Below are 25,081 nucleotides of genomic sequence, written 5' to 3' on the forward strand. Positions count from 1 at the left end.
TTGCTACACTAAGAAGTGGCAACAGTCCGTGGGTCAGCAGGCATTTAAAAATAATCCAATAGTTCTTTTCGGAGCCATGATGCCAGTTTGGTGCGGTGTTTGGATTAGGATCTGGAAGATCCAGGTTCAAGATGCCACCCTGTCACAAAATTGACAAGGGGATTTTCCACATTCTCATTTTCCTCTGTTGAAAATTTCTTTTTCTTTGGCCCCTCAAGCAGCCAGTTCAATATAACGGCTGTGTATATCCATCGGATCTCCCTGCAGATGTCGACTGTAGGTTTTTATACTGGACATAAACCAATGTAATATCGAATCGACCACTAGAGGCAGCAAAACACACACAGGACAGACCACTTGTAAACTGCTCCAGAAGAAACAAGAACTTCCAAGCAAGGTAAAAAGAGAATACAGGAAAGCCTTTGGTGACTTTGTTCCATGCATTCTCTCATTCTGACCAACTACACAGGGTTGTTGTAGGACAAAATGCAGGGTGAGAACGCTGTCCAGGTGTCTCTAGACTACAATTCCCATGAGCCCCTGCCAATGCTGGCAGGGGCTCACTGGAGCTGTAGTTCATGGACATCTGGAGAGACACAGTTGGGTCACTCCTGTCATATGCAATGCCCAGAGCTCCTCGTGGAAGAAGGTTGGATAAAATGGCCAGACAGACAGCGAGGTTTTTCAGTGGCTCTTCGGCATGACAGCTAAAATAAAACTCTAAACTCAGGAGCTGGTTCTGAGAGCAGTTCTGGAGAGAAGGCTACATTCTGTGATTCCATGTGCACACAGAAAAAATGTAGGACAGAAGCACTACATGCAGAATGTGGGTTTTCCTAGGAATCATTTAATTGTAAAGAGCAAGTTTATAGGCATGCAGGTTGCAGAGGGTGGCTGAACAACCTTCAGGCTTTTCCTGCTGAAATCTCAGACACGAGAGGTTCATCTGACATAAGAGGGGCAGAGCATCTGCTTGACATGCAGAAGGTCCCAAATACAGTTGCTTTGTACTTGTCAGGAATTGATCAGCAATACCAATGCTTCAATGGCCAAGGGTTGGCCATTGAGCCGAGATGAAACTCACGGATTTCGTGTGCTCGGGACGAGGGGCGATGACAGGGGGAGGGGCGGCATCATCCTCATCGTCTTCATCTTCCGAAACGGGAGGAACCACGGGTGTTTCCGAGACGGTCTTCACATTCTGCAACGGAAACATGAATCGCTATAAAAAAAATACGAGCGCATAATCCCTTCTGCACACCCCCTCACAATCTCTAAATTCCCAGAATCACTATTTTTGTCTGATGGCTATCTAGGCTCTGCTTAAAAACTTCCACCTCCTGAGGAAGCCTGTTACACTGAGGAACCGCTCTCATTGTCAGGAACTTCTTCCGGAGGTTTAGATGGAATTTCTTTTGAAATAATTTCATTTCATTGGATCTGGTTCGTCCCTCTGGGGCAAGAGAGAACAACTCTGCTCCATCTTCTATATTGGTGGTCCCCAACCACCGGGCCGTGGCTCCCTCTCCCCGCAGGGCCGCGCATGCGCGTTTGCGTGGCTGCAAACGTGCATTTGTGGTACTCCCATGCATGTGAACGTGCGCGACCGGGTTGCGCATGCGCGTTTGCTCCATGTGCGGCCGGTTCGCGCATGCACGCAATTGTGGGAGTGCCACGCATGCGCGGCATGTGCGGCCAGCCGATCGCCCTCCCCGCCGCCGCCAATCCCCAGCCTGAAGAAGGTTGCAGACCACTGTTCTATATGACACCCCTTCAATTATTTGAAAATGGTGATCATATCACCTCTTTGTCATCTTCTTCCATGCTAAGCAGACCAAGCTCTCTCAACCATTCCTCATATGACTTGTTGTGGGGAGAGGAAAGTGAAGGCAAATGTAAGCTGCTTTGAGACTCCTGGTAGAGAAAAGCTCCACTGGACAAACAGGCCAGTCCCTTCGACAAAGAATTAATAGACCTAAAAGTAGAAGTTCTCTTACAAAGGAATTTCAAAGGGAGATTAGAAAGAGGGACTGCTAGTTCACAACAGATAATGAAGCTCAAGACAACGTGTCCTCCTGGACCGAATCGAGACCTTGGTTTCCTTTCTCATGACCAATGTGGATTTCTCCAGGGCGACTAGCCTCCTACATACCACATGTAATCCAATCACACCAGCTAATGTGATTTGCCTGCTACTGTCATTCGTCATCTGAAATTGCTCCACTCGCCAAGATTATAAGGACACATGGACTGCCATTCTAGCCGTACCCGAAGAAGTGAGCAGTGACTCAAGAAAGCTCCTTCCCTATCACAAATGTGGTTAAATCTTTAAGGTGTAACTGGACTTTGGCTGTTTTCTACTACAACATCTTTTGTGTCTTACAGGCCATACTGGCGGGGGGGGGGGGGGGAGGGAATGAAAGTTTTGTTCTTTGTCTACTTTTGTCTGTCTGCAGCGAATTACTCCACAGCAGCAATGCAGAAATACAAAGAGGCTAACCACAGACAGCCTTAAAACACGAATTTCACTCCAACAAACTTAAGAGGCTTCTAGCAAAGGAAACACACAAGGGGGCGGCACTCAATCGAAACGTCAAAAATTCAAATCTTTTGCTTCCAAAGCGAAAGGCCTGGCATGTCGCCAAGAGACCAAAATGCAAATCAGCCTTTCTGCTGTCAGCTGGGAAGTCGCGTGGAAATTTCGGCTGAAGCAGACGCCTTCCTTGGCACGACCAGCTGCCTCCAAAGGCGAGAAAAGAAATATGAAATGGGGACAAGGAGAAAACAGGGAGTAAAAAAATCTTCCCCAAAACCGGCTGGGGAAGTGGCATTGCCCAAAAGCGAACTGAAGTAGAATCCAGAGCTTGCGGTAAGTCCAGATGCCAACTCTGCTGCCACATACACCCAGACCACACAATCAATGGACCACACAATCTCACAACATCAACTACCCCATTTCAGGCTTATTCACAGGCTCCTCTTCTAATGCTGTAGATGTCATCAAATGCCAGTGCTGCAACTTTGGTTCACAAATCTGACCGCAAGAACCACAAAACTGAGAAACTTGTAGGGGAACACTCCAGCAATCCAGGACATTCAGTGGGGGACCTCAATGTAGGGGCGGAAGGGGGGTGGTTATTGCAAAGGAATTTCGGAAGCAGACTAGAATGAAAGACTGCTGAGTTACCAAATTATTACAACACTCAGGAGAATGGAACCTCCGGGGCTTAATAGAGACATTGGTTTCTTACTTAACTATACATGCCAGTGTAAAGCAGTTCTTACATCGGCTGTAAACTCCTTTCTTATGCTGTATGGTAATTTGCTGCTATTCACAGGTCCAATCTTAACAATATATGCTGCTCTGTTACTTATACGGCACAGTGTGGTGGTTAAGAGTGTCAGCATCTAATCTGGCGAGTTGGGTTTGATTCACCACTCCTTGGCATGCAGCCAGCTGGGTGACCTTGGGCTAGTCACAGCACTGATAGTGCTGTTCTCACAGAGCAGTCCTGTCAGAGCTTTCTCAGCCCCACCTTCCACACAGGGTGTCTGTTGTGGGGAGAGGGTAGGGAAGGCGATTGGAAGCCGCTTTGTGACTCATCCGGGCAGTGAAAAGTGGGGCATAAAACGCCAACTCTTCTTCAAACTGGCCCTTCCTGGCAACCCCCACTTCCTACCTATATGTATGCTTTAGGATGCTTAGGGCTGATCCTGCGTTGAGCAGGGGGTTGGACTAGATGGCCTCTATGGCCCCTTCCCACTCTATGATTCTATGATAATCTGTACCTGCCTAGGCGTGTATGCACACAAAAGCTTACACCCAGAATAAAAGTTTGTTGGTCTTAAACGTGGAAAAGAATTCAAAGTTGGTCGCGCTGCTTCAGACCAATGCGGCTACCTGCCTGAATCTGTCCTCCTCTAGGCCTTGTCCGTTTGGTCTCCCATGGCAGCTGGTTGGCCTCTATGCGCAACAGAATGCTGGCATAGACGGACCCCTGCTCTGATCCAGCGGGGAGCAGAAAGCAAGGGGCAAATCAGCAGCTCTCCGACGACTTGGTTTCAAGGTGACCCAGCCTTGAGACAGAGCCGGAAAGACATCTTGAGAGGATGACCCATTCACTGGCCCCTTTGCCATGGGGTGGACAAGGCCCTCTCATAATGGTCTTCAGTGCTCGGGCAGTGACATCACCCTGATGACTGTGAGGTTGGGGGTACAATTGCTTGAGCAGCTAAAGAAGCAGCTTGGCAGTGGTTGGGAGTGCAGACTTCTAATTTGGCGAGCCGGGCTTGATTCCCCGCTCCCCCACGTGCAGCCAGCTGGGTGACCTTGGGCATTGATAAAGCTGTTCTGACCAAGCAGGAATATCAGAGCTCTCTCAGACTCACCCACCTCACAGGGTGTCTGTTGTAGGGAGAGGAAAGGGACGGTGACTGGAAGCCCCTTTGAGACTCCTTCGGGTAGAGAAAAGAGGAGTACAAAAACCTCTTCTACTTCATAGTCTTTGTCTTTTTCATTTTCTTCTTTGCAAAATCTTTTCCACCTGCAAAGGACTGATTTTTTTCCACATCTGGAAGCCACTGTAAGCCACTCTGAGACTCCTTCAGGTAGAGAAAAGTGGCATATAAGAACCAACTCTTCTTCTTCTTCAGTAATCTCAGGGCTCTCTCAGCCTCAGCCACTTCACAGGGTGTCTCTTGTGGGGAGAGGAAAGGGACAGTGACTGGAAGCCGCTTTGAGACTCCTTTGGGTAGAGAAAAGCGGCATATAAGAACCAACTCTTCTTCTTCTTCTTCAGTAATCTCAGGGCTCTCTCAGCCTCCCCTCCCTCACAGGGTGTCTCTTGTGGGGAGAGGAAAGGGAAGGCGAGTGGAAGCCGCTTTGAGACTCCTTTGGGTAGAGAAAAGCGGCATATAAGAACCAACTCTTCTTCTTCTTCAGTAATATCAGGGCTCTCTCAGCCTCACCTCCCTCGCAGGGTGTCTGTTGTGGGGAGAGGAAAGGGAAGGCGACTGGAAGCCGCTTTGAGACTCCTTCAGGTACAGAAAAGCGGCATATAATAACCAACTCTTCTTCTTCTTCTTCTAAACCTCTTTCAATCAGGGTACTGCGAAGGCCCTTAGTGGTGCCATGACTTGCGGGGTTTCAAAATGGGGGCTGAGGAGATCCCTCACCCTGTGTCTGCCATTGCCGGCTCAGTGGCCCTCACAGTGGACCCCAAAGTGGCGACTGGCATTCGCCTGGGCATGCCAAAAAGGGCCACGAGAGCCAATCACTGCCGCATCCCTCCCGCAGTCTGCCTAAATTCACAGGGAGCTGCCGAGCCTAATAGTGAGAAAATTCATCTTCAGTCTCATCCCTTCGGTGCAAAAATAGCTATCCCCACAAACTGAAAACAACCACATCAGGAAAAAACTAAGCATCTCTGCATCTCGCTGGTAAAAAACCCTCCAAGCTCAAGGCAATTTTAATGAACATATAACAAGAGCTACAAAGATGTGAGCAGTAGATCTTTTTAAACAAGAGAGGAGAAGCCCAGAATTGAATAACAGCAAAAAAAAAAGAGCAAAACAGCTCTTAGAATGGGTCAAGTATAAATTGTTTTGTAGATGTATCTGTATTAAGGATAAGGAGAAGTTATGAAATCCTCTTGAAATTTTTTTTTTTTTGTACGTCTTTAAGGCAAAGCCCTACTTTCCTTTCCCTTCATTAGGGTATTGATACAGGGCCTCTGGACAAAACAACAAAGACAAAGGAGGAAGAGTTGGTTTTTACACCCCACTTCTCACTACCCGAAGGAGTCCCTAAACGGCTTCCCATCGCCTTCCTTTCCTCCCCCCGCAACAGAACGCCTTATGAGGTAGGTGGGGCTGAGAGAGCTCTGAGAGAACTGCTCTGTGAGAACAGATCTAACAGGACTGTGACTAGTCCCATGTCATCCAGCTGGCTGCACATGGAGGAACAGAAGATCAAACCCGTCTCTCCAGATTAACAGCCACCACTCTTAACTATGCTGGCTTTCTGCAGAAGTCAAATTGGAAAGCCACACTGGGAACGATGGTGGGTGTGCATGTATGCGCCCATACATAGGGAAGATTTCTGCCTAGGTCAAGCATCTAAGCCAGGGATCTCCTAAGCCAAGCGCAGGGGTGCCTCACTGCCCACCGATACCTTTTGCTTTTGCTAACGTTTCCTAGAAAGCAAGGGCTTTTGCCAGCAACGCTCCTGATTGGCCATCGGATTGATTGGCTCCACCTCCTGCGAAAGCCATTTTGTGGCTGTGCCCAACCCACTACGGAGGGATTCACAAGGTGCCTGCAGGCACTGCTCTGATGTAAGTGGGGAAAGGCTTTTCACCTGTGGTCTGAAACGCCACGTCCAGGCACAAATGGGCCACATCATTTGCTCCTGAGAACTGAAACTCACCCAGCCTAACAGCCCATTGTAAAGATAGAGAATTACACCAAAGTCCACCAATCAGAAAGAAATGATCCAGCACTTTGGACCTTAGATACTACTGCAGTTTGACAAAGTCACGTCTCCGCGTGAAGAAATAAGTGCTAGCATTCTGGTACCTGGCATAAATTTGCACATGAACACGTGCCCAAATGTTCCTCAGATTGCGCCCTTCTGCTCTACATTCGGCATCTGGCAAAATCCAGGACTACAAATTTATCCCGTAATTGGAGCTAATCCAAGTTTTCTAAACCAGAAACCCTCGGGTTTCTTCCCGAATGAGTGGGAGTTAATGAATTGTTAACGTATATTTAAAATGTAAATGTTGATCAGGTGATGTATGGTCCAAAATTATGGGCCTGGAGGGGGGTAGGAAGGGGAGGGGCTTGGGTGGGCGTGTCCACAGCTCTGCTTCCCAACCATATTCTGCATGATTGAGCCACTTCTGGGGTTTCTCAAAGCTTGAAGGATGTTTCAGCCGTTTCTTAACAGTAAATAAGTGAGAAACGCTGAGTTAATCATTTGTTTGCGGTCACCTCACCCACCCGTGACCGAGAGATCTCGCCTGCTGCTTATAAAACTGTAAATGGCCTAATCCGATAAATGAGAAAGAGGGCGTTTCCCAGGTGACCCTGTGGACAAATGATGGGTTCGTAGGGAATGACAGCTACCTATTAACCAGGAATATGCCAGCGGCACAGATTCATGTATTTAAGGGCTGTCGGGTCATAACAAGTTTACGGAGACCCTCAGTGACAGAATTTTGTGGCAATTGAGAAGAAGAGGTGGTGGGCCATTGCCTTCCTATGCAGAGTCTTCCTTGGTGGTCTCCCATCCGAGTATCAACCCAACTTAGCACCCAAATTGTGGTGACCCCAACAAAGGGGCTGTCAAGAGAGGCAGAGGGGGTTGGCCATGGCCTTCCTCTGCAGTCTTCCTTGGTGGTCTCCCATCCGAGTATCAACCCAACTTAGCACCCATATTGTGGTGACCCCAACAAAGGGGCTGTCAAGAGAAGCAGAGGGGGTTGGCCATGGCCTTCCTCTGCAGAGTCTTCCTTGGTGGTCTCCCATCCGAGTATCAACCCAACTTAGCACCCAAATTGTGGTGACCCCAACAAAGGGGCTGTCAAGAGAAGCAGAGGGGGTTGGCCATGGCCTTCCTCTGCAGAGTCTTCCTTGGTAGTTCCACCCATCATAGAAGACCACACAGAGCTACAAGGAGCAACGGGCCTCACTTTCTGGCACTTACCAGTGTGTTTGAAGAGCTGTAATCCTCTGCAGATTTATCTGGAAGAAGAAGGTCTGAAATTATTTGCATGATCTACCTGTGTAAGACCTGCAGTTCAAAAGGGGACCAAGATTTTTAAAAAATGCGAATAGCAATCCATATCGCTCGCTGCCTAATGGAGCTGGAGACTTATAAAAGCTCTTCTTTCTTACCCAGTGCGTCAAAATTATTATTGTTGTTATTGTTACTGTTATTATACTTTGATTTATTGCCCCCCATTCCCAGTGGCCCATGGCGGGTTACATCAGTCTGAATAAAAACCCCGTTAAAAAACCCATTAAAACATCACAATCCGATGAACATAATATAAAAGAGCAGAACAGTGGGGAAAAATACGAAAACCTGTCCCTTCTCCCAATACTAACTCATAGGTTGGTGGGAAGAGGGGGTAGATGAAATCTTAGCCACCATACACACACTATCCAAACAGATGAGCCCTGATGGATCTAGTCCAGCCTCCTGTCTCACACAGTGGCCAGCCAGTTCCTCTGGATGACCAACAACAGGGTACCGAGGCCTTCCCCAGGGATGCCTCCTGGCTCTGGGATTCAGAGGCACTAATTGTGAAAGTTACCCCTAATTCACCATGTCTAGTCACCGTTTGATGGACTTATCCTCCATGAATCTTTTAAAGCTGTTCTCTCTTTCCTGTTACCCTCACAACAACCCCCCTGTGAGGTAGGGTTAAGAAGAGAGAAGAGAGTCACGGGCCCAGGGGCTTTGATCGAGGTTGCCAGATCCTATTCTGAGACTATAGCCCAGGGGTAGTCAAACTGCAGCCCTCCAGATGTCCATGGACTACAATTCCCACGAGCCCCTGCCAGCATTCGCATGCCTACTCCCATTCGCTGGCAGGGGCTGGCAGGGGCTCGTGGGAATTGTAGTCCATGGACATCTGGAGGGCCGCAGTTTGACTACCCCTGCTCTAGCCACTACACCACGCAGCCTCTTCCAAAAGCTATTCCTGGTGGATCTCAACTGGCCTACCTGTAAAGCTCATATACTTCTGACTGTTGGAGGTCTTTTTCGAATTGTAGAACTCTAGCACGTCCAGCACGGCTTGAGGGTTCTTCTTCTGCTCTGACTTGGTGATGTTTGAGGTCTGGAGCAGGCGGGCCCATTGCTCCGGCATGCCCTGGTTAAAAGAAGGAGAAAGGTCAGCCTCTTCTGCTCTTTGACCAAAGAGCTTTCCAGTGGGAATAGATATCTCCTCGTGCTTAAAGCCAGATGGGGAGATTGGATGGGGGTGCAGGCTGTTGGCAATTGTGTTGTCACTTCCAAAAAGGGGGGAAAAAGGAGGGTTTAGCTGGAAGTAAAGCCAGGCCTCCACATAAGTCGCCGGAAACGTTACAATTTTAACACAGAGTTTCTGGGGATTCCCAGAGCGCCGTGATGTCACTTCCAGGATTTTCAGGAAGTGACCTCATGCCGGCAGTCATTTTTAATTTTTAAAAAATTTCCTCCCGCCGCCGTGTAGGAGTTGTGAGCCGGGGATCCCCACCCCCACCCGGGGCTTGATGTCCCACCCCGTTCCCATCCTACTTACGGTGAATTCGCCCGTAACGGCATCAAATCCGACATGAATGGTGTGTTCAAAGTCCGAAGGCAGGGAGATTTCCGGCCGTTCTTTCTCCTTCTTTTTGTTGGCTGTTTGGAAAAGAAGAGGGCGGGAGAAGAAGGGCAAAACCGTCAAAAGACCAAAGTGGGCAGACGTCCCCATCCAGACATTGAGGTTTTGAAAGGTACCATCGGAAGCCCCTAAGGCAGGACACCCGATATCTATACAATTCCCTTTGGAAGGAAGAATCAGAAAGGGGGGGGGGGGGAGCTTCTAATCCAAATTCCAAGTTCCAAATCACCAGCTGCTCACAATTGTCTATCCTTCTTCACAGACAGACACCCTAGGACAGGGGTGGTCAACCTGTGGTCCTCCAGATGTCCATGGACTACAATTCCCATGCCCCAGGAGATAGGTGAGAGAGCTCTGGGAGAACTGTGCCTAGCCCAAGGTCACCAAGCTGGCTGCGTGTGGAGATGAGGAGTCAAACCCGGTTCTCCATATCAGAGGCCACTGCTCTTAACTGCAACACCAAACTGGCTCTCAAATTAGCGCCCCCTCTAGATCTCCCTTAATTTCAATGTTTCAACGACAGAGGAGCCCTTGAAATAACTTTTCAGGCTTCGAGGAACCCTGGAAGTGATGTCACCTGGCCACGCCCCTGGAAATGACATCATCACCTGTGTCAACAAGGCAGGCAGGGAGGCGGAGACAGGAGGCAATTGAAAGTGGTAGTAGGCATGCAGGCTCCACCCCCAGGCACAGAAACCACGAGAGAACTCATTCATGCTCAGAGGCATTCATGGCCTCTGCTGCCCACCGGAACCTTTCCCTGCCCTCGTCCAAGTGAGAATTTTTCCAATATTTCAAAAGAGACACCCTGTCCCCTCTCAGCCGCCTCTTCTCCAGGCTGAACACCCCCAAGTCCCTCAACCTTTCCTCGCAGGGCTGGGTCCCCAGGCCCTGCATCCTTCTTGTTGCTCTCACGATAAAGCTGCTTCATCACGTTCCAATTTTAACTGCTCGCCCCGACTCAGCGCGGAAAGTCAGAATGCAAATTTTGCAAATAAGGAAAAGCTAAAATTGCCAAGTCAGGTTCAAATGTCAGGCAGCCTCAAAACGGGCCTGGGAGAACGGCTGAAAGAAATGCTAGGCAACTGGACAATTGTTTTTTTTGTTCTTCTTCCAATTGGGATTTTTTTTTCCATTAAGAAAAAAAATATCTCATTAAGCCACAGAACAAACATTGGTGGCAAGACATAGAAATTTCAAAGGTGACGTAAAATAACCAGCACCATTGAAGCAGTTAACAGGTAGGTTGCAACTGGGTAAAACTTAAGCCTATACCTTGAATAAAACTTTATTGGTCTTAAAGGTGCCACTGGACTAAACATTGCTCTTTAGCCAAACTTGCCAGAAAGCAAAAAAATGTGTTTCTTCACTACCGCCCTTCCCCCGTTTTTTGTTGTTCCCCGCCCTACCAAAGCCGAAAAAGTTGGTCCTGGAATCTCAAAGCGGCTTCCCTAACTCACCCCACAGCAGACCCCCTTTGTGGTAGGTGGGGCCGAGAGAGCTCGGAGAGAAACTGCCCTGTGAGAACAGCTGTATCAGGACGGTGACTAGCCCAAAGTCACCCAGCTGGCTGCATACGGAGGAAGAGCGGGGAATCAAACCCGGCTCAACAGATTAGAAGCCACTGCTCTTAACCGCGTCACCAAACCCACCTCAAATCGAAAATCTCTGCTCTGAATCCGGACCCACCCGTCCAAAATTGCCCTTCCAGCAACCATAATGAAAGCAAACCTTTTAAAAACCCAATTATAAAACAACAACAACACCAAAACACAGCTCTTATACAAGACCTGGGGAGCTTGGTGATAAACACAGACAGAAAACTCTCATTCATAGACGGAAATATTTTCACCACCGCAGCCCTGAATATGAGTTTTAATACTCCCGCGGGTCATTGGAAGACTGCAATCTCTCTGTCTCTCTCTTCTCCCTTCTCAGCTGACCCCTGCTTTGGCATCTATAGTGTGGGAGTAATGAAATCATCTAGCTCACCTGAACAGTTCCTACCTCAATGTAAGCAGAGGGAAAACCAGGTGTTTCCCAGGTGCTCAATCCCCTCCTGCACCAACATGCATTAAGAAGAGGAGTTGGCTTTTAGACCCACTTTTCACCGCCCAAAGGGGTCTCAAACCGGCTTCCGATCGCCTTCCCTTTCCTCTCCCCACAACAGACGCCCTTGTGAGGAAGGGGAGGCTGAGATAGCCCTACTAGAACTGCTCTGGGAAAACAGTTCTAACAGGACGGTGACTAGCCCAAGGTTGCCCAGCTGGCTGCGTGTGGAGGAGACAACTGTCTCTCCGGATAAAAAGCAGCCACCCCGAACCACTACACCACAAAAGTCGACCACAGGGATGCTTGTCTCTAGGAGACGTTGGAGGGAGCGTGGAAAAGGAGGGTTTTCTTGCCTGCAGTGGGTTTGTTAGTTTAGTTAGGCCAGGGGTAGTCAAACTGCGGCCCTCCAGATGTCCATGGACATCTGGACATGGACATCTGGAGGGCCGCAGTTTGACTACCCCTGAGTTAGGCCTTCAGCAGTCAGAACGTAATTTTTTCCTTTCTTCAGTGGACCCAAGCTTTCTCGCATCCTGTATTCTGCACCAACCTGCTAGTGATGACCCCTGGAATTATGGGTCACCTCCAAACAGCAGAGATCAGTTCCCCCTGGTGAAAAGGGACGCTTGGGAGAGGGGGACTCTGTGGCCCTGTGCCCGATGGAGGTTCAGGGATGCCAGCCTCCAGGCAGGACCTGGGGATCCCCTGGAATGACGGCTCATCTCCAAACGACAGAGATCAGTTCTCCCTGGAGAAAAGGGATGCTTGGGAGGTTGGAGACTTGGGCATCACACACCACTGAGATACCTGTCCTCATCCCCAAATCTCCAGGAGTTTCTCCCTCTGGAGCTGGCAACCCTACCCCACCCATCCCCCATTGGGGGCCGGGGGGGGGGGAACTGGGAATACCTAAACTAGCTGGGGCCTGGATAAGCCTGCAATCTCTGGGTTGGAGAATACCTGGGGATTGGGGGGAGAGGCAGGGTCTGGGGAGGGGCAGGACTTCAACGGGGTGTAATGTCATCGTTGCCAACTTCCAAAGTGGCCATTTTGTGCAGGCAGACTGATCCCCGTCACCTCCAGCCCTCGCCTGGAGGTTGACAACCCTATGCCTGGAGATCTCCCCGAATGATGAATTGACCGCAGACTTCGAGGATCCAGTTCTCCCGCTTTCTATCAGGCTGATACGAGAAGACAATGCATCGCCGGAGAAAACCAGTAAGAGCAGCGACTCTAAAAATGAGATCCCGGGACAGGGGGAGGGGGCGAGGCACGAGGTTGCCGAATTAACTACATTAATCCTGCATCCTTCGGCTGGATCTGCTTTGCCCCCCTGGCATCCTACCTCTCTCCCCCCCCCCACCCCAGCCTCCTCCCCGCTCTGCTAATTATTAGCTCTAAAACTTGGAAGATTAATCAGAGATGACAAGGTGTAACAGCTAATATGGGATTTAAGGAGCAGGGGGCCCCGAGTTCAAATCCCTGCTGAGCGGCAGAAATTTATGGACGTGACCCTGGCCCAACCACGTGCCCAGAGGCTAAGCAAAACTGCAGGGTCGTTGGGAGGATGCAGAAAGGGCCCGAGCAAACAGCATTCATCCCCCGCTTCCTTGTGGGAAAAGGCACGTTAAAAGCAGAGGACTTGCAAGGAGCTTGCAGAGGGAGGGGAAACAGCCTCCATTTTTCCCTTCTTTTTTGAGTTCCATCATTAACACTTCTCCCTCTCCATGCTTCCCATCACTGCACTGCTGCCTCCCAGGTGTCCTGTTCTCCCCGAATTACACCTGGGAGGAAATGGCAGCTTTGGAGGGGAAGACTCTGAGGCTTCACATTCTGCATGTGTCCCTTCCCATCTTCAAGCTTGAGCCGGACAACCAGTAGACATGGGGGGGGGGGGGAGGAATGGCAGTGACAGTGAGAAGTGGGCTTGATCCCCTACTCTTCCGCATGCAGCCAGCTGGGAGGTCTTGGGCTAGTCGCAGTCCTCTTAGGCCTGTCCTGTTCTTGCCAAGCAGTTCTCTCAGCCCCACCTAGCTCACAGGGTGTCTGTTAGGGAAAGTGGTTTGTAAGGGAAGGGAAAGGGGGTAGTAAGCCGCTTTGGTGCTCCTTCGGGCACCGAAAAGCAGGGTATAATAAACCAGCTCTTCTCTCTCTCTTCTGTTCAGTATGATGTCACTTCCAGCTCAAAAAAATGATCTCACCATGGAATGTCTGTCGATATGTTCAAGGTTCTGGGTTTGACCTTTAAGGCCCTTCGCGGGCTGGGACCCACATATCTGAGGGGCCAGCTGTCGCCCTAGGCCCCCCACTTTGGGCCTTACACTTTGAGGGCGCTGATTTGTTGGCTGTTCCCAGACCTAGAGAGGCACACCTGGTCTCGACTAGGGCCAGGGCCTTTTCGGTCCTGGCTCCACCTGGCGGAATGAGTTCCTGGAAGACCTGCAGGGCCTGCAAGATGGAGCTCTTCCACCAGGTCTATGGTTGAGGCGGCCATGGTTTGAGAGGAAGATCTGGTGTCCCCGCGCTCTAGCGTTAAAGGCAGCAGTACGCTAGGGGCATCTATTAGCGTTGGGTCATGGCTCCCTCTCATCACATCCCCCTTTTAGGGTGTTCATGGGGAGGATGGATAGTTGAGTACACCACCATATTTCTCCTTATGCGGTAATTTGTATGTCCTATTTTTAATTTTAACGGGGTTTTATCGGGGTTTTTAATGCACTGTTGTAACCTGCCACAAGCTGGCTCCAGGGGTGGCGGGGAATAAAAATCTAAATAATAATAATAATAATAATAATGTTGATGTTGTTGTTGTCATATCCATGTTTTCCTGGAAGTGACCTCATACTACTGGCTCAATTATTAGGGGACTGCTATCCCTAAATTAAGAGCCTCTTATGGCGCAGAGTGGTCTGAAAGCTTTGCCCATGAGGCTGGGAGTTCAATCCCAGCAGCCGGCTCAAGATGGACTCAGCCTTCCATCCTTCCGAGGTTGGTAAAATGAGTACCCAGCTTGCTTGCTGGGGGGTAAACGGTAATGACTGGGGAAGGTACTGGCAAACCACCCCGTATTGAGTCTGCCAAGAAAACGCTAGAGGGCGTCACCCCAAGGGTCAGACATGACTCGGTGCTTGCACAGGGGATACCTTTACCCCTAAATTCTGTCCTCCTTAAATCTCCACGTATTTCCCAAGCTGGAACAGGAAACTCGATCACTGCTACCGCCTCTCCCACTTCCCCAATGTTTATAGGGACCGGTAGGCAAACCCATCTTCCGACACGACTCTGTGGGATCTCCATCATCCCTGAAGTTAAAACAAACACGCCTCTTCGCTTTTCCATTTGACTTTTTGGAGTGTCTCGCCGACGGGGGATTGATCCACGTTGGCAGTAAAAGCCCCCTCCTCTTTAGTTGGCCCTCTTAACGGATTGTTCGATCCGCACATGTTCCAGATGATATGCGTCATATTTGCTGGTTTCGGGAAGCTGAATCTGTGAGCTTGGGAAAGCGGCGAGGAGGGACTGTTGTCCTTGGCTCGGAGAGGCAGAGCTAAATTACTTCCTCTGGCAGCAGGGTTTGGGCACCCTAAAAGGGTGGCTAGCTGTCAATTTAATTAATTTTGACTGGCATGGAAGCTACTTGGGTTTGCCGCCAACAGGCTCTGGCCTCATGACGGCTGGAGGGGGCAGATTTCATTCCACCGCTATGCAATATGGAGGAAAGCATGCCAGTAAATGGGGCTTTAAGAGCACGGGAATCTCTGAACGTCATTCAAAGTGCATCGTCAGCATTGGCGAGGGGGAGGGACGCTACATCCCAATAACCCGGGGAATATCTCCCCCCGCCCCCGGTTCAATCTCTTCAGAGGAAATTCTTAAGGAAAGTCTTCTATATGCTGCAAGTGATTAAAAATTTGGAAGTTGCTGCCAGCGGATGTAGTGGTGTTTCTTAGAATCTGTTGAAAAAGCTCATTTTCTGTCCTAGTATAATGACTGTGATCATGCAATAGACCGGGGAGGAGGGGGCAAACAGTGGCTCTCCAGATGTTCATGGACTACAGTTACCATGAGCCTCTGCCAGGATGGCCACTGGGCAGGGGCTCGTGGTAATTGTAGCCCATGGATATCTGGAGAGCCACAGTCCCCCCCCCCCGCCCCAGTAAAAGACATTGTAGCAGAGGAAGATGCTCGGGAGAAATTCCATGTATTTTCTAACATGCTTTCTTCTTTTAATTAATATTACAAAACTCTCTATATATTTTTAAAATGTTGAATATAAATGGCCCCCAATTGAAGTATTATCGTATTTTATAATAACACTACCAGGAAAGCCTATTTTATTTCTGAAAACAATGGGCACTAAACCACCCACCCATCCCGGTCTCGGGCAGGCCAAGCAAGATCACTCCCCCTCCGCCACCCCAAAAGGCCTGTGGAGACCTCAAAAGGTCTTTTCAGGGCAGGGGGGTAGGTGGGGAGCAGTCCATTCCCCCCCCTCCCATCTGAGTGGCCATGGAGTTCAAGAAAGCGGCAGAACTGTGAAGAGACAGGTGCAAGAGTTCTAATTTGATTGGGCAACCACTGGGTGGATGGCCAATCAGAGGCGTACAGGCTCCTTGATTGGCCCATATCCGTTAACACCAAACTCCTCCCAGGAGCCCTTACCTCTTTTATTTATATAGTCATCATGGCTACAGATTTGGGAAATGTTGATGAAAGGGATACTGGGGGGAAATGCTCTTTGTTGTATACATCAGTGGTCCCCAACCTGCAGTCCGCGGCCCGGAAGCTTGCAAGCTTGCAGCCTGGGAAGCTTCTTACTGCGGGAGGGGGGGAGAGGGAATCAGGGCCGTGCTGCGCATCGCACATGCGCGACCTGGTCGCACATGCGCGATACGCGGCCAAAATCGCGTGTGCGCAGCACTTTCGCGCATGCGCGAAAGTGCCGTGCATGCGCGATTTCGGCCACGCATCGTGCATGTGCGCATAAGCAGCCTGGCCGCGCATGCGCGCTACGCGGGCGGGTTTGCGCATGCGCACTGCGCGGGCGGGGCAGTTGCCCCGCCGGTCCCCAGCCGGAAAAAGGTTGGCGATCACTGGTATACATATTTTTATACATATCTGCATCATTGTGATGGACAACCCCTTTTTCATTCCTCTATCCCTTCCACATCTTTGTTTTTCTAAAAAGGTAAAATATATACCTACAAAAGAAAAGAAAGCAAGCCGGCTAGGCTAATTTGGGGGTTTCGACTCACATTCAGACTGAACCTCTTGTGAGGCAAAACTCTCAAAACAGTTCTCTGCTCACGGGGCCACTTTCTGAGTCACGCAAGTGGCTTAAAAACACAACTCGGGACTATTAAGGGAACTAAATTTATTACCTTAAAACTCCTGTTGAATAAATAGGCACTTAAACTCATAGCCAGGAGGGATTATAGCAGCAGATGAACGGCAGATGGTTTCCCTTCGACCAAATCCGCGTGACTCTGAAGCCCAAGGCTGGGCGTATTCTTAAAATATTAGCGTTCCAAAGCGTGAGGCAGGGGCTTATGAAGCTTAGCGGTTTAAAGGCCCACTGAGCCGGGCTTTGCCGCTTAATCTCCTTGGATAGCATTTGTGGGGCAGTTTATCCACAAACGATATCAGGAGGGGCCAGAATTTGCACTCGGGATCCTTGAAATGCAAGACTGTACAAGTCTTGTTTTTTAATGCATACGGAGGAGACAAAGAAAACTTTAAAATGTATTATGGATGTCTGTTCCACAAACCACACAGACGGGCGCGCACACATACACACACAAGGGCGCAAGGCAGGCCACAAGCGTCTCCCCCACCCTCTGCTTTTATCCACACAACAATCCTGCAAAGTAGACCATGCTGCAAGTGTGTGGGAGAAGAAGTCAAACTGGAGCATGTCCAGAGGAGGGCTAAAAAGATGGAGAGGGGTTTGGAGACCAAGTCGTATGAGGAAGGGTTGAGGGAGCTTGGTCAGAAGACAACTGGGAAGTCACATGATAGCTATCTTCAAATACTTGAAAGGCTGTCACAGAGAAGATGGAGCAGAGCTGTTTTTGTTGCCCCAGAGGGCTGGACCAGAACCAAGAGGTTGAACTTAATTCAAAAGAATTTCCGGCTAAACCTCCGGAAGAAGTTCCTGACAGTTAGAGCGGTTCCTCAGTGGAACAGGCTTCCTCGCAAGGTGGTGTGTTCTCCTTTTTTGGAAGTTTTTAATCAGGGGCTAGATAGCCGTCTGACAGAAATGCTGATTTCATGAACTTAGGCAGATGGCAATTTGAATTCAGGTCTTCCCCCAGACTTGGACTGAGACTCTAATCGCTGTATCACACTGCCTTTCATGCTTAACAAATGATGCTCTGCTAGGTTTAATTTCTCTTCTCAAGGACATTTAGGGTAAACCGCTCCGTGTAAAAACTCTTTGTTCTCTTTACAGGTATTTGAAAAATTGCTGTTTTTGCTGTGGTAGCAAACAGAGCTGGCCCCCAAGTTAATCACAAAACCAGCAAAACCTGGCCACAGCTTACAAACTGGAGTTACCAGCTTTCTGCAGGGCCTGTAAGATGGAGCTCTTCCGCCAGGTGTATGGTTGAGGCCGGGGGAGTCCTGGGGGAGGGGTTTTCTAACTGGTTCCCAAATTCATCTCGGCCCCGGCTCTCATTACATTAGATTAGATCCTGTGCCCCACCCTGAACAAGGAGGGATTATTAGAGATTATGGTCGCCATTGCATAGTTGGTTAGTATGTGATTGTTATTTTAATGGGGATTTTATTGGGGTTTTATTGTTTTAGAATTGTATGTGTAAACCGCCACAAGTCTACGGTGATCAGCGGTATAGAAATCAAATGAATGAATGAATGAATGAATGAATGAATGAATGAATGAATGAATGAATGAATGAATGAATGAATGAATGAAGGCTAGGGTCTCTGTCTACTTCCAGAAGAATATGATTTTGTGAATCAACCCAAAGGAAAATGGCTTCTGAAGTCAGAGGCCTAAACATGCCCCAGAAGGGAAACTGATCAGGTGAGGCCTAAATATGCCCTAGAAGGGGAACTGATCAGGTGAGGCCTAAACATGTCCCAGAAGGGGAACTGACTACTCCCAGAATGATTTTGTAACTCAACCCAAAGGAAAACAGTCTCTGAAGCCAGAGACCTAAATATGTCCCCCAGAAAGAATGTTTAGAACTGTTTGAGAGTCCATAAAAGAAAAACAGAAGAGGAAATCTGGTCAAGCCTCTGAAAATTAAGAAAGTGGTAGAGGTAGCACTTTCCAGTTTCATGTCATCTACGCTTCTCTGCCACCCCCTTGACCAAACTGTTACTATGCCTAAAGCATAACTTAGCTATATATAAATGTAGGTTGTCTTGTTCCAATCCCACTGAAAACAGCGAAAGTCAGCTACTTGCAGACACGACAGAGACCTGGAATACATTCTGGGGTTACAATATACAGAAAGATGGTGGGTTCTCCATCTCTGGAGATTTTTAAGCAGAGGCTGGAGAGCCATCTGACTGAGAGGCTGATTCTGGGAAGGCTCAAGGGGGTGACAGTGGAGGAGCGATAGGGTTGGGAGTGTCCTGCACAGTGCACATGATGACCCAGGAGGTCCCTTCCAACTCTATTACTCTATGATGTTCTATGTTAACTCCAACTTAGAAAATTCCAGAAGATTTGGGCAGGGGGAGCTGGGTGGAGAGAGAGAGAGAGAGAGAGGCAGGCTGCCATCTCTCTCTCTTACAGATTGATTGTAATCCCTGAAGAACACCAGCTGTCACCTGGAGGATGGCAAGCCTACTCCCCATAGCTGTTTCCATTTTGCTGAATGTATTTTGAATCCAGCACCCTTAACCCAAAAGGAAGCGCCTCCGCTGTTTCATGAGGTTTGCATCCAAGCATTGCTGCCTATTTTACAATTCTAATTCAAGATTCAGTTGGGGGTTGGATTTCTATGTTCTGCTGCTTCTCTCTTTCTTAAAGCTGATTTATTTGCCTGGCCAGAACAATATCCGCAGGATTATTTCCAAATCAGATGTGGAAAAAAATCAGTCCTTTGCAGGTGGAAAAGATTTTGCAAAGAAGAAAACGAAAAAGACGAAGACTATGAAGTAGAAGAGGTTTTTGTACCCCTCTTTTCTTTACCCGAAGGAGTCTCAAAGGGGCTTACATTCGCCTTCCCTTTCCTCTCCCCACAACAGACACCCTGTGAGGGAGGGGAGGCTGAGAGAGCCCTGAAATTACTGAAGAAGAAGAAGAAGAAGAAGAAGAAGAAGAAGAAGAAGAAGAAGAAGAAGAAGAAGAAGAAGAAGAAGAAGAAGAAGAAGAAGAAGAAGAAGAAGAAGAAGAAGAAGAAGAAGAAGAAGAAGAAGAAGAAGAGAAGAGAGAGAGAGAGAGAGAGAGAGAGAGAGAGAGAGAGAGAGAGAGAGAGAGAGAGAGAGAGAGAGAGAGAGAAAGAAAGAAAGAAAGAAAGAAAGAAAGAAAGAAAGAAAGAAAGAAAGAAAGAAAGAAATGGTTCTTATATGCCGCTTTTCTCTACCCAAAGGAGACTCAAAGCGGCTTACAATCAGCTTCCCTTCCTCTCCCCACAACAGACACCTTGTGAGGTAGGTGGGGCTAAGAGCGCTCTGGAAGAACTGCACTGTGAGAACAGCTCTAACAGGACTGCGGCTAGCCCAAGGTCACCCTCCTGGCTACCTGTGGAGGAGTGGGCAATCAAATCCGGCTCTCAGGCCGCTGCTCTTAAGCCACCACCACACGCTACTCTTGTATGTTGTTGTTATGTGCGAAGTCGTGTCCGACCCATCGCAACCCCATGGACAATGATCCTCCAGGCCTTCCTGTCCTCTACCATTCCCCGGAGTCCCCGGAGTCCACTCTGCTATAGAAACCTGCAGAGTGGGGTCTTGGGCCTGACACAAACCCTCAGCCTAACCTGCCTCAAAGGGTTATTGTGAAGATAAAATGTAGGAGAAAGAATGTCGGCTATTTCTGGTCTCCACTGGTGCTACCAGCACTGCACCTGAACAGAGAGGTTCCATTTAATTGTCGTGGTTTATTGTCACTGATTGATTTGTCCTTCCATAAATTTATCTCATCCAACTGAAATGGGCAGACTCATTGCTATCATCCTGTGGCAGTGAATTCCACAGGCTAATTACTCTTTGGGCGATGAAGTTTCTCCTTTGGGCTGTCCTGGATCCACAGCCCAATAAGCCTGCAGTCCAATAACTGCTCCCAAATTCTTACGGCAGGAGAGGAAAAGAGTTCTCTCAACCCATTCTCCCTACCCCATGCAAAGTTTTATAAACCTGTAAACTACTTAGATTTAAGATTCAAGAAAATATGAATTGTATAAAAAAAATTATCAGGCTCAAGAAGGACGTAAGAAGAGCCCTGCTGGGTCAGACCAGGGAGGGTCCCTCCAGTCCAGCCTCCCGTCTCACCCAGGGGCCAGCCAGTTCCTCTGCAGGGCCAGCCACAGGGCAGAGAGGCCGAGGCCTTCCCCTGAGAAGACCCTCAGAAGAGCCCTGCTGGGTCAAGCCAAGGAGGGTCCCTCCAGTCCAGCCTCCCATCTCAAACAGCATCAGCATACTGCAATACTAAGCTACGTTAATATTGGGATGGGAGGATTGGGTGGTGGAGTTCAGTGGGGCAAGGCGCACCTGGAAAGCGGGGGGCCCCCAACCGGACCGGTAATCCCCTTCTAAAAAGCTGTCTATTTCTGTGGCCAGCATTGTATGCTCCTGCAGCTAATTCCACATCTTAATCGCTTGCTGCGTAAAGATGTGTTTCCTTTATCCACCCTGAACCTACTGCCCTTCGGCATCACCAAATACCCTAAACTCTCTATCGTTTGGGGGACAGGGAGCAAAAGTTCTCTCTGTCGATTCTCTCCCCTCGGTGTCTCCCTTCTATAAACCTGCAAAAAGAAGGGGAGGGAAAAGACAAGGAGGATTTTAAAAAAAAAAGAGTACTTTTGTCTCCCGGCAAGATGGAGCGGTAAAAACGGTCCCTCTTCTTCTTTTCTTCGGGATTGGGAGGCAGCGGTTTGGAGCTGTGGTTCAGGGTGCCGCCGTCTTTGCTGCCGGCGCCTATCATGGTGCTCGTGTTCCTCATCGGCGGGGCTGGAGGCTTGTCTTCTGCTTCTGCCCCATTATTAGACATCTCTGACCGGCGGCCGCTCTAGCTAGAATCGAGAGGGAAGAGAGAAAACGTTGGGGTTTTGGGCATGGCCGGCCACCGAGGACCCGCAGGAGACGGGGACGGACCGGGATTCCTGCGGACGGCTGTGGAGCAGGGGGTACCGCAGAGAATGGCTTGGGTCTCCGCACCGATTTTTAACGCTGCATCGCAGACTGAAATGACATTGTTATTACGGCCAGCTAGCCACATGCTCAGCTCACTGACGCAACCCCTTATCAGCCCCTCTTACATTTAATCACCAACAACAAAACCTTTGCTGCTAATAACCTAGGAGGAAGGGGTTATATTAAAGTCAATATCACAGGGACTAGAAGATCAGAATACTCAGGTTTTTAAAAAGGCAAAGGTAAAGGTATCCCCTGTGCAAGCACCGGGTCATGTCTGACCCTTGGGGTGACGCGATCTCGGCCCAGGCGTTTCTGCTAACTGCCCCCCCCCTTATCCATGCCCATGGCTGCCCCCCACCCTCTGTAATCCCCAGTGAGATCTCACCCTGACAGGTGACAGATAAACTGACAGGTGGAGAGGCACAGGTTAAAGAGAGGGAGCTGCGTTGATGGGGGGGGGGGGATTCCGCAGGGATTTTTCTGTGGTTGAGTGCTAAAACGCGCCTCCAGAAGCGTCTTGTCGGCAGATACGTGGCTTGACATGGAATAAAAGAACCCCGAGGCTTTCACAGTGATGGTCCCCGTCATCCCGCGGAATCACACATCCCATCACAAGAAAACCGAGCTGAAATCAGAACAAGAACGAAGCCGTGCGGGGAAAGAAGGAACCTGAAACATCAGCCATACATTTCAGCACCGTTTTCCCAGGTAAACTCAGACGTCATGGGAGAAGAGGGTGGGTTAAATGACGGGGAGTGAAAATCTACAGATGGGCAGAAAAGTAGGCCATGGGTCCGTACTCTACATCATAACCCCCCAAGTGTTGCTTGGAGGAAGTCGACCCAAATCCTTCGAGGTCTCCCTTCCAAAGACTAACCAAGGTCAGCCCTGCTTAGCTTCCGAGATCTGACAGGTCAGGCTTCCCTGGGCTATCCTGGTTGGGTCCTTCTTCAGGATGGTGGAAACCAAAGACAACTGAGGGATGGTTGGTGAATTCCCTCCAGACCAGGCTGGATTCTGGAGATTTTTGGTGATCACTTGGGGTCACTGTGGGTGGGCAGGTAGTTGTGAGTGTCCTGCGTTGAGCAGGGGGTTGGACTAGATGCCCCTGGAGGCCCCTTCCAACTCTATGATTCTATGATCAGCAGGCATGGCCTGAAATCAGCCAAACAAAAATTAGCCAGCGCTTCCACTAAGCAGTGCAAGAGCCTTTCAGTTTTTTTACAGTGCTATTTGCAGGAGAGAGGTTGGTGTGTTTTTTATATAGAATCACAGAATCATAGACTTGGAAGGGGCCATGCAAGCCATCTAGTCCAACCCCCTGCTCAATGCAGGATCAGCCCAAAGCATCCTAAAGCATCCAAGAAAAGTGTGTATCCAACTTTTGCTTGAAGACAGCCAGTGAGGGGGAGCTCACCACCTCCTTAGGCAGCCTATATATACATATAAAAAACTCACCTTTCATTTCTTGCCATTTAACGAGAGAAGCACAATTAGGGAGCCTGCTTTTCACGTCAAGCCGGACAAGGAAGGTCATTTCCCACTCAGGAATAATGGCATCTCACTCAAATATCAGCACCTCGAACATGCTATAGTGGCTGATTCTCGTCTGGCTTTTAACGGTTCCTTCGGTTTCTCTAAAACAGCCTTTTAATTAACGTTCAGATGAAGGATGCCAGGGGACTCACCTCCGACCTTCAGGGATCAGATACCCTTTGACGAATTCAGAAGTCAAGACTATTTATTCGTGCTTCATTTTTAACCAATTGTTTTAATACTTTAAGAGCCTCTTGTGGCGCAGGATGGTAAGACAGCAGACATGCAGTCTGAAAGCTCTGCCCATGAGGCTGGGAGTTCAATCCCAGCAGCTGCTCTAGCTAGAATTGAGAGGGAAGAGACAAAACATTGCGGTTTTGGGTATGGCCGGCCACCGAGGACCTGCAGGAGACGGGGACAGACCGGGATTCCTGCAGACGGCTGTGGAGCAGGGGGTACCGCACAGAACGGCTTGGGTCTCCGCACGGATTTTTAACGCTGCATTGCTGACTGAAATGACATTGTTTTACGGCCAGCTGGCCACATGCTCAGCTCACTGACGTAACCCCTTATTAGCCCCTCTTACATTTAATACTCTTGTGGCACAGAGTGGTAAGGCAGCAGACATGCAGTCTGAAAGCTCTGCCCATGAGGCTGGGAGTTCAATCCCAGCAGCCGGCTCAAGGTTGACTCAGCCTTCCCTCCTTCCGAGGTCGGTAAAATGAGTACCCAGCTTGCTGCTGGGGGGTAAACAGTAATGACTGGGGAAGGCACTGGCAAACCACCCCGTATTGAGTCTGCCATGAAAACACTGGAGGGCGTCACCCCAAGGGTCAGACATGAGCCGGTGCTTGCACAGGGGATACCTTTACCTTTACCTTTAATACTTTATCTCCCATTTGTTGTTCCGAAACCTAAGGAATACGGAACCTACGGCGGATGGCTCAGGCATAGTAACCCTGCAGTAGAGGAGGAGGAGGAGCTGGTTTCTTCAACTCTGCTTTTCACTACCTGACAGAGTCTCCAAGGAGTTTTTGAACGGCTCAAAAGTTTTAATATTTTTATGCGCACATCTTGCAGACCCGCGACTGGGTGGAAAGGCAGAATAAAAACTTTTAAGATGAATTTTTTAAAAAAACAATAACTATATTGCTTAGCGGTCTTCAGAGGGAGCAACTCCACCTTGGAAGATCCCTGTAGTTTATGGGGTGGAATTTGGGGAGAGGAGAGCTTTGTTAAACTTTATAGTTACTGTTGTAGCCATGGATCATAAGAGACGAAAGCTATTTAAAAAAAATATCCTGCTTTTCACTACCCAAAGGATTCTCAAAGGAGCTCAGAAACACCTTTTCCTTCCCCTTCCCACAACAGACACCCTGTGTGGTTGGTGTGGCCAAGCGCTCTAAGAGAACTGCTCCGTGAGCTCTGAGAGAACTGGGACAAGCCCAAATCTCCCTGCCGGATGCATGTGGAGGAGGAAGAGGGAAATCAAACCCGGTTCTCCCGATCTTTTCCACCACACCACACCACGCTGGCTCAAAAGAGCAAGAAAGACAGGATTAAGAGGGCCAAACCAACACCTGGGGAGATCCCAAAACGCCAAGTCCCGGAGAGCTCTGCCAGGGGAAAACCTTCCTGCCAAATCCATCCCATCTACAAATCAGCAGCACATACCGGGCGCCGATAATGCTACCCAGCGCCTACCGATTGCTGGAGTCTCACCATCCATAAGAACTCATAAAAACCAGGGCATTTATAATTCATGCGAGCCTGGGAGCAGACAG

At 49.2% G+C, this 25,081-nt stretch overlaps 1 protein-coding gene across 2 annotated transcripts in view; it reads right to left on the reverse strand.

Annotated features, from left to right (window-relative positions):
- The window catches only part of PAK1 (p21 (RAC1) activated kinase 1), an 81,989-nt gene that overhangs the window by 15,625 nt on the left and 41,283 nt on the right, over nucleotides 1-25,081 (reverse strand). The window contains exons 2-6 of one of the 2 annotated variants that reach the window (XM_077341268.1): nucleotides 21,426-21,637; nucleotides 9,294-9,394; nucleotides 8,735-8,882; nucleotides 7,709-7,746; nucleotides 1,085-1,201 (exon numbers count right to left, since the gene is read on the reverse strand). In XM_077341268.1, coding sequence (XP_077197383.1) covers nucleotides 1,085-1,201; nucleotides 7,709-7,746; nucleotides 8,735-8,882; nucleotides 9,294-9,394; nucleotides 21,426-21,615 — 594 coding nt within the window. In that variant the 5' untranslated portion in view covers nucleotides 21,616-21,637. Of the gene's footprint in view, nucleotides 1-1,084; nucleotides 1,202-7,708; nucleotides 7,747-8,734; nucleotides 8,883-9,293; nucleotides 9,395-11,167; nucleotides 11,318-21,425; nucleotides 21,638-25,081 lie in introns of those variants that run through there. The other variant, XM_077341269.1, reaches the window with a different exon arrangement.

The sequence above is a fragment of the Paroedura picta genome, chromosome 6 (genome assembly GCF_049243985.1).
Source record: "Paroedura picta isolate Pp20150507F chromosome 6, Ppicta_v3.0, whole genome shotgun sequence".
Taxonomy (NCBI): Eukaryota; Metazoa; Chordata; class Lepidosauria; order Squamata; family Gekkonidae; genus Paroedura; species Paroedura picta.